At 45.8% G+C, this 9,779-nt stretch overlaps 1 protein-coding gene across 2 annotated transcripts in view; it reads right to left on the reverse strand.

Moving 5' to 3' along the window:
- Dcaf15 (DDB1 and CUL4 associated factor 15) overlaps window positions 1–164 on the reverse strand; it is an 8,206-nt gene extending 8,042 nt beyond the window's left edge. For both annotated transcript variants that reach the window (XM_010613421.3, XM_010613422.3), the window contains exon 1: window positions 22–164. In XM_010613421.3, coding sequence (XP_010611723.1) covers window positions 22–153 — 132 coding nt within the window. In that variant the 5' untranslated portion in view covers window positions 154–164. The remainder of the gene's footprint in view (window positions 1–21) is intronic.
- Between the last annotated feature and the right edge of the window lie 9,615 nt (window positions 165–9,779).

Here is a 9,779-nt window from a genome sequence, read left to right on the forward strand (position 1 = left end):
CTCCCAGACTCCAGCCCTCACCTTGACCCGCTCCAGCTGCTTGAGGACGTGCTCCCGCCGCCGCCCCGCTGCTCGCTTCCCCCCGGTTCCCCCGGGGCCGCCACCACCGCTCCCTGCCCCGCTATTCCGCTCCGATTTCGAGCTGGGCGCCATTTTCACCCCCTCCCTCCACTTCCGGAGCAACCGGCCGCTTCGACCTACCCCTACTGCCTCCTGATTGGTCTTTTTCAGGGACGGCCGCCCGCCGGTTGGACGAAGGCCTGAGCTCAGAGTCGCTTCCCGCTACGCTTGTCCATCAAAGCCGTCACGACTCTTGATTGGTAGCGATGGTAACAGCCCCTGCCGTCCATCGCTTTATTCCTGCCCACCATCAAGTATGAACCAGTCATAAGCTCCATTTGCTGTCCTTGTACAAATATCTTTGACCCGATAGACGAACATTCCTGTCTGTTTCAGCGTCGTCACTCCCTCCTGTGGCTGGTGGGTTTCCATGGAGACCGCAGGCGGTCCAGGCCTGTGGGAAGGACGATGGAAATCTGTGGTCCAGGAGGGCCAGAATCACCAGCGGGGGCTGCCCAGGCCTGGTGAGCAGAGGCCTGAAGAACATCCCTGGGCGGCCAGGCTGGGGCAAGGAAAGGGATTTGAAATAAACAACAGCAACAATAACAATAATGTTTTTGAAAAGGAATTCTATTAAAGCATCTTTCAGAGGGTAGGTTAGTGCAAAGATGATAGCTTCAATAAGGTATCGCTTAGCAGGGGTCTCACATGGCTCTGAGTTTACAATATCTATGCGCAGCTCCCTTTTCTGCCTATTATACCAATATGGGAATGAAAACAACTGTGGAATGTTGTGTATCAATATGTGCAGCAGTCTTGGAGATAGAGCCTTTGTTTTACATGTGAAACAAGTGTAAACTGTAGCTCTTCTGAAGACCTGACATTTATGGAGCAAAGATGCTGTTGAGTCATGTTCAGTGGATCTAGACTCTTTTTATGTTCAAAGACTTGGAGGAAGACAACCGATGAACGTACCAGTTTAATGTTTATTAAGCAAAAGGAGAGGAAAAGCAAAAAAGAAGAAAGAAAAGATGTGTCCTGCACACAGGACAGGCCACTTCAAGAACAAGAAGGCAGTGGTGAGGAAGCCAGAGGGCCCCATCTTTTATATCATGTGGGCTTCTCTCTGGCCACAAGCACTGTTACCTGGCACATAGCTGGACCTGGGACAGGGCAGGAATGAGAAAAAGGGAAATTAAGCAAAGAGGCCTGGGGAAATATTAGACTGGCAAAGAGTTATTTAACATTCAAGGCCCTGGGTTCCATCCTCAGCAACAAAAGGCAAAAAAAAAAAAAAAAAAAAAAACAAAAAAATTTAAAAAAAAAAAAAAAAAAAAAAAAAAAAAAAAAAAAAAAATAACTTTTTAGAAAGTCAAAATAAGATGTAATGGTTCATGCCTATAATCCCAGCACTCTGGAAGGCTGAGGCAGGAGGACTTCAAGTTTGAGCCCAGCCTGGGCAATGTAATAACTTAGCAAGACTCTGTCTCAAAATTTGAAAAGGGCTGGGGCTGTAGCTCATTGTGAGAATGTGAAGCTTAGTTATCATCCCCAGTACTAGGGAAAAAAACGTAAAAGAAACAGATTAGTTAGAGGAGGGAGTTTAGGGGTCTCATTTGTAAGTAAGGTATTTAGATTTTACTCTTAAGCATAGAATGAAGGTTTTGGTTTGTTTTTTTTGTTTTGTTTTGAGGTTTTCAGAGGAAAATGAGACTTCTGGGAAAATGGCAGAGTGGTGAACAGCAAGGACACAGCTCTTCTGAGATTTGGTTTCTGGATGATGGAATATAGCAATGTGAGGAACAGGAGGGAAGTGGGTCCACAGGACCTACTGAGGATCTGAAGCAAGACTTGGAGCCCACAGAGAGAGACTTCAAAGAAGAAGGAGGCAATAAGTGATGCCTTCCCACTGTGTGGAAGAGCGTCTCCAACCTGCAGACACACTGTGACTGTTAGTGACTCCAGAGGCCTCCACAAAGAAACATACCAGTGAAACAGAGCAGTGGATGTAGGGGACTGCATGGCTGGTGAGTTATTCAGGTCCAGACATCCCATAGGAGATGATGAGTGGCCAGTAGCTGTCTGGAGAGGGCCCAACTCAGTTCGGAACTCAAACGCTGCGGGCTGGCTCCATCAGGGTGAGGAGGAGCTGAGTTTGGGTAGGCAGGAGGTCAAGGAGCCAAGTTCAGGCCATCGGGGGCACACAGAGTGTTGCAAGCTGAACAAAATGGGTTCCAGCTTCACAGCGGGAAACTAGCCTGAGGCTGAGAACTAAAGCCTGAGGTTCAGGCTTGCTGGGATTATCCTCTACCCTGCTGTAAATCCACAGCTGCCTTGTTAGGTTTAATCAACATGGATCTGGGGTCTGTCTGCCCACTTTGTCTACCAGTGACAACAGAGATAGGCCTTGAAGTGGACTTTTTTTCCTCTTATTTTCTTCTTTTTTTATTTTCTTGTTTTTGTTTTGTTTTGTTCTTATTCTTAATGTAAGTGTGAACATTGTTTCTAGTTTTGTTGTTGTTGTTCTCTTCTATTCTTGTTTTCATTTCTTCATTCTGTCTTTCCTTCCTCATATCTTCACCAGTTTCCCAAAGTTTGTGTAATCTTCCTTTCTTCTCCAGCCTTGCTTCTAATTTCTTCTTCTTCTGTTTCTCTATTTTTCCCCAACCTCTTTTATATTTTCTCCCCTGAGGTTAAAAATCACCATATTGAGGGTGTATTTACTATATACAATTTTCTGGTTTGTTTCAGATTTTGTTATATAACCACAAATCTATTTCACAGGGTATAAGGTGGTAAATTAGTGCTTACCAAGTTTGTCCTTTTTCTAAGCTGTATTTGATGCTTTTATTGCTGATTGTGTAGCCAAGGAGACATATTGTCCTAATCACACCTCCTGGTGTGACAAGACTGAGATTGCCTAAGGGTCATAAGCAATACTATAGGCCAGTGCCAAAGAACCAGGGGCTAGGCCAAATAGACAGCAACTTCTCATCCCAAATAAATTAAAGAGGGGACTGGAGATGTAGCTCAGTAGCACTGTACCTGCCAGGCAAGTACAAATTCCTAAGTTTGATCCCCAGCACCAAAAAACAACAACAAACAATAAAAGGGTAAGATCTTGCAACAGACTCAACCCAAGATCTAGCTGCACGTAGAAGACATCTCTGAGAAATAGTAATTTCCTAGGGGTTGTGAATACTGGCAAGCTACTCACCATAAGCAATTTACAAGCAACCTTAGCCAACCTTATCCAAAATTGGAAAGAAAAGACTCAAATCCATGCAAGTAGGAATGAAAAAGGTGAAATCATGACAGATCCTATAGAAATCTAGAAGATTATCGATACCGATTTTGAGAATTTGTATTCTAATTGGATGGAAAACACAGAAGAAATGGACAGATTTCTAGATACATATGAATTCCCAAAGCTGAATCAAGAAGATATAAAAATTCTAAATAAACCAAATATTAGTCAGTGAAATTGAAGATATAATTAAGAGCTACCAACAGAAAAGCCCAGGCCCTGACGGATACACTGCTGACTTGTGCAAGACATTTAGAGAAGACCGACTGTGGCTACTTATCAAACTCTTTAATGAAACTGAAAGGGAAGCAATACTCACAAATTCATTTGTGGAAGTAAGCATCACCCTGATACCACACCAGAGAAGGATCCAACCAAAAACGAGAATTACAGGCTAATCTTCCTAAAGAACATAGAAGCAAAAATCCTCAATAAGATACTGGCAAAAAGCACGCAGCAACTCATCAAGAAGATTAGAGGAAAATGATGGCAATTAATATGAGATTAAAGATATCATTAAATATCAGTGATTCCATAATGATTTAAGTAACTAACTGACTGAATAAATAAATGGGAAAAAGGGACCAAGCCACCTTACAGAAGATATCCAGTTAGTAAAACGTACAAGGAATGAGGAGACTAGAACACCATCATTAGAGGCCCCCATGGTGGTGCACACCTGTAGTCTCAGCTACTCTGGAGGCTGAGGCAGGAAGATCACTGGAGCCCAAAAGTTTCAAGCCAGATTAGGGAACATATTGAGACCTTGTTTCAAAAAGAGAGAAAGAAGTAAAAAAAGAAAAAAGAGAGAAAGAAGTAAAGGAAGTAAAGAAATTAGGAAAGGAGAGGAGAGAGTAGGGGAGGGACAGGAGGGAAGGAGAAATGAGGGATGGGAGAGCAGGGGAAGAGAAAATGGAGGGGAGAGGAGAGAAAGACACTGTTAGGTAGGCAGATGGTAATAAAGGAAGTAGGCAATATCCATGCATGCTAAAATTAGTGTATGAAACTTTAAGGAGAAACAGGACTGTGTCTAGCCTCTTAAATTGCCTCTTCCAAAACATTAGTAATTGTTGAGAGATTTTAAGCATATACCCACCAATTGTTTGATATTTCTGTCATGGATCCCAATATGATCTGATTTTACCGCTCTTACATTGTCCCTCAAACCTACAGCTCAAGTTAATCTTTCTCTCTTCCTCCTTCTCTTTCTCCCTCCCTCCCTTGCTCTCTCTCTCTTTCCCTCTCCCTCTCCCCTGCCTTGTGTTTGTTTGTTTTGAGACAAGTTCTCACTGTACAGTTCAGGCTGGCCTTGAATTCATTTTGTAGCCCAGGCTGGCCTTGAACTCATGGTGATTCTCCTGCCTCAGCCTCCTGAATGATGGGATTACAGGCGTGAGCCATCACAGTGAGTGGCTCAAATTAATTTTGAGAGAACATCAAATGTTTTTCTTTTTTTGAGAACATTCTATAAAATACATGAACAGAGTATTTCCAAGGTGTCAAAGCATGAAAAATAAGGGAAAATACAAAAACTGTCACCAGTCACAGGACAGTAAGGATATATGACAGTGAAATGATGTCCTGGCTGAGATCTTGCACCAGAACAAGGATATCAGAGGGGGAAATGGTGAGACTGAAATTAAGTGCTGGGCCTGGTAGCACATGTCTTTAATCCCAGCCCTCATGAGGCTGAGGCAGGAGGATCACCATGAGTTGGAGGCCAGCCTGGTGTACCTAACAAGACCCTGTCTCAAAAACCAAAATGAATCAAAACAAATTTCCCTTGTGACTCTGCATGTGGTGATGGTGGCGGGCATTCTGCACTGTTTTATGTTCCTATAAGGAGACGGGGTGCTGGGTGGCTTATTACTGGGAGTACAGTAATATTGCTCAGGGTTCTGAAGGTTCAGGGCCAGCCCTTCTCGCTGGCAGAGTCCCCAAGTGCTCTGGGCGTCGCCGAGCAGACAGAGAGCAGATAGTGAGCGCATGCGCGTTCCGCTCCCTAGCTCTCCCTGCAAAGCCTGCTGTTCTTTCTGGCCTCCTCTGATCTGTTACCGCCCGAAGGCCGCGTCTTGAACACCATTGGCTGGATTGAGTTCCCACCCTTTTACTACTTCACAACAGGGATTACATTTCAACACATGAAGTTTTGGGAAACACTTAAACCGTATCCTAACCACAGTATGAACCAATATGTAATTCTTTGTTTTTTGTTTTTTTGTTTTTTGTTTTTGGGGCTTTTTTAGTGGAGGGACTGGCAGTACTAAAGATTGAACCCAAGGCCTTTGTGCTGAACTTTGTGCTGATCCCCAGCCTTATTTTTATTTTGTTTTCAAGATAGGGTCTCACTGAGTCACCAAGTTGCTCAGGCTAGGTTTGAACTGACGTCCCCCTGCCTCTGCCAGGCATGCGCCACCATGCCTGGCTGCCCTGTGCTTTCTCGTCCTCCAATGACTGATGTCCTTTGAGATGCAGATAAGACAGGTTGACACATGAGGGGTGACAGCCATGTGACCTGATGAAGAGACGAAGTGCTCTATGAGGCAAGGAACGCCAAGGAGCTGCGGCCAGCTTGCTATAGCTTGGCCCTGTGACAACTGAGAGGAGAAAGGGCTGCTTTTGTTGATTTTGGCTCATGGTTTCAAAGGTCTCACCCATAGCTGGCTGGCTCTGTGGCTGGGGCCTGAGGGAGGCAGACTTCAGGGTACAGGGGAGTGGGAAGGGAATCTGTGACCAGGAAGCAGAGAAGGAAAGAGGCAGAGAGGAAAGAGTTAGGGACCAGAGAATGTCCCCAAGACCACATGCCCTGGCCCACTACGCATCTCCTAACGGTGCCATCAAATTATGATGCCACAGTACTGGGGATTTAGTTCAGTGGCACTGCACCTGCCTCGAAAGCACAAGGTCCTGAGTTCAATCCCCAGCACATGTACACACACACACACACACACACACACACACACACACACACACAGAGTTATGATCTTGCCAATGGCTCAATGCTCTGAAACAAACCCTACACCCCAGTCTTCTCTCTAGGCCCACCTCTGAGCCCCACTCTGTGGGGATCCAGCCCTTGATACCGAGTCCTGGGGGGCACTTCATTCATATCTGAACTATATCCATGTGTCAAAGACTCAGTGCTAAGCCAGGTGTAGTGACACAACACCTGTACTCCCAGCATTTAGGAGGCTGAGGCAGGAGGATCACTGCTAGTTCACAGCTACATAGAAAAACTCTGTTTTCAAACAAACAAAGATTAGGAGGGTGACATTATTGGGAACTGGTGGAACCTTTCAGGCTGAGGTCCAGTGGGGGTTCTTCAGATGAGGGGAGCTGCCCTGTAAGGGAACAGTGGGGACATATCCTTTTCTCGTTCTTTTGCTTCCATGTCACAAGGGGAGCCCTACTGTTCTCTCACAGGCTCCTGCACTGGTGAGCTGCCTTCCAAAGACCTAGACTATAGGCTCAATTGATCACTGCTTATAACCTATAATCTATGACCCAAGTAGCACTTTCCTCTTTTCTTTCCTTTTTTGGTACCAAGGATGAAACTCAGGTCCTTACACTTGTGAGTCAGGCGGTGGAACCACTGAGCTAAATCCCTGGTCCAAGTTGGATTTGCAATCTTCCTGCCTCGGCCTCCCAGAATACTGGAATTGGAGGCCTGGACTACTACCATCCTCAGATTTTTGTTCTTTACTTTTGAGATAAAGTCTCACCGTGTAGTCTAGTCTGACCTCAACCTCAGAATCCTCCAGCCTCAGCTTCCCAAGTGCTGGGATTTCAGATGTGCATCACTGAACCCAACTAAAACCTTCCCTCATTATAAGTTGATGATCTCAGATATTTTATTGGAGGGATAGAAAGTGAATTTACACCAGAAATTGCCAGAGAGGTATAGAACAGATTACTCCTCAAAGCCACCAGAAATAACCTACCTTGTCAATACCTTGATGTTGGGCTTTTGGCCTCTAGAATTGTGAAAATAAATTTCTGCAGTTTAAGCCACTGAGTCTGTAGTGATCTATAACAGCAGCCATGAGAAAGGAATAAAATGACTGTCAGACTAATGAATTCCATGGGAGGCAAGGAAAGACAGAGACTGTCACAGGCCAGAGGAGACCAGGATGAGATGAAGTCGTATTGTTCAGAGAGATCCTGGGCCAGAATAATCAGCCATGGTGGCAAAGCTGGTAACTTTTCACATAAAATGTGTGGTTAAATTAATAGGATATATGATGTTCACTTCCTGGCTTTGATAATTGGACAGGTTACATTTATGAAAGATGTTAAAATCAGGGGAGGCTGGATGAACAGCTTACCAGGACTCCCTAAGTCATTTTTACAACTTTCCATAAATTTAAAATTTCTTCAAAATTAAAAGTTTAGGGCCAGGGATTTAGCTCAGTGGCACTGTGCCTGCCTTGCAAGCACAAGGTACTGAGTTTGATCCCCAGTACCACCAAAAAAAAACAAGTTTAGGCCAGATATGATAGTGCATGCCTATAATTTCAGGACTCAGGAAGCTGAGGCAGGAGGATCACTGTGAATTCCAGGCCAGCCTGAGTTGCATATTGAGACCCTGTCTCAAAAAAAAAAAAAAAAATCTTAAAAAAAAAGTTTTTAAAATGCATAATTTGTGGCCAAGCGTGGTGGTACATGCTTGTTAGTCCAGCACTGAGGGTGGCTGAGGCAGGATGATGGCCATGAGTTCCACGCCACCTGGGCTACATAGTTCAAGGCCAGTTGAGCTAGTGTGACACTGTCTCAAAAAAAAAAAAAAAATCCCGATGATGAACGTAACTATACTGTATACTTAAAAAGTCCCAATTAACTCAATAAGATAAAACAAAAACATGATGTGTCATCTTTCCTACATAGTCATTAAGACCCAGAACACATGTTCTGAGACTTCAGCTGACTTCTCTGCCTGTGTGAGATGGTGTCAGAAGCCTGGCCTGCAGACCCCACAGCCCTGTACCTCTTCCTGCCTCCAGGTACACTGTGCGGCACGAGAGGCCTTGTGTCACCCCCTTGGACAGTTCAGAGCACACACCCGAGCTGCCCCATCACTTCCTATCACCCCTCAAACTGTCAACCCCCTTGCAACCCCTCAGGTCCCAGGTAAAGACTTAGGGTCCCAAGCACTAGGAGTGAGACCTTGGAGAGTCAACTTGAGTCCCGGATTGGGACGTTGCTATTCCTGTCAGATTCTTCATCCTGTGGGGCTGGCTGCACCCAGAAGCTGGCCAGAGTTTAGCACTCATTATGCGCTGAAGGTTTGTATTCCCTCGGGGATTGGTCGGTTTCCTGTTCATTTCTGGGACACAGCCCCTGACACCCACAGGTAGAGGAGGAGAGATTTAATTTGGCTCCTGCTTTCAGAAGGTTCCATCCATGGTCAGCTGGCTCCAAGGCAGGAACAACATGGTAGAAGGGTGAGATGGAGCAGAGGTGACCACTTCATGGCAGCCAGGAAGCAGAGGCCTTGGGGACAGTGCCAGAGGAAGGGGCCAGAGCCCAGATAGAGTGCCCAAGGTCACACCTCCACGACCCAGCCAGACACACTCAGAAATGTGCTTTACCAATCCCCTTGGGTGGTCCCCAAGCTGAACTGAAAAGTCCTGTGCTGAAAGCCTAACCCCTTCTCTGGGGACGCAGCTCAGTGGTAAAGTGCTTGTCTAGCATGTCTAAGGCCTTGGACTCCATCCCCAGTACTGAAGAAAGAAACAAAGAAAAGAAGGGAGGAGGAAGGGAGGAAGGAGAGACCCTACCCTGCAAGGCAACTATGTCGTAGTGAGCAGCCCTCCTGAATCACACTGTGCCTGCAGTGGTGTGCATGGTTCATCTCCGTGGAAACCCAAATGGAGCCTTGGTCCCCAGTGGGGTGGCACTGAGAGGTGATAGGGCCTTTATGAGGTATCTGAGGGATGGGGTGCTGCTTGCTTAGCAAACTTCAACCGTAGGTACCGTCCCCAATACCCTAGAAGGGCATCGGAGGTCCTGAGTTCCAGAGTCGCCAATGAGAAACACTGTTCTCCAAGAAGGCCCAGCTTTCCGGGAGTTCACTGGTGGCGCAAGCCTGCCAGCCCGGCACGGAGGGAGGTTGAAGTAGGAGGATCACAAGTTCCAGCCCAGCCTTCTCACTGGTCTACGTCTACAACCCCTCAAATTTTAAAAGTTTGAGACAGGCTCCCGCTAAGTTGTTCAAGCCAGAATAACTTTGTGACCCTCTTGCTTAGCCCTCCCAGGGTGCTGGTTTGAGAGGCATGCACCACCACACCTGGCTCTTTCCCTACTCTTCAGAGACAACCGGGCACAGAAATTTATCTCATTTATGCCTCCTGGGCATGGATCAGATTCCTGAAGACAATCATAAGCACGCACTTTTTTTTTTTTTTTTTTTTTT

Source organism: Fukomys damarensis, unplaced genomic scaffold (genome assembly GCF_012274545.1).
Source record: "Fukomys damarensis isolate Sample0158 unplaced genomic scaffold, DMR_v1.0_HiC HiC_scaffold_30, whole genome shotgun sequence".
Taxonomy (NCBI): Eukaryota; Metazoa; Chordata; class Mammalia; order Rodentia; family Bathyergidae; genus Fukomys; species Fukomys damarensis.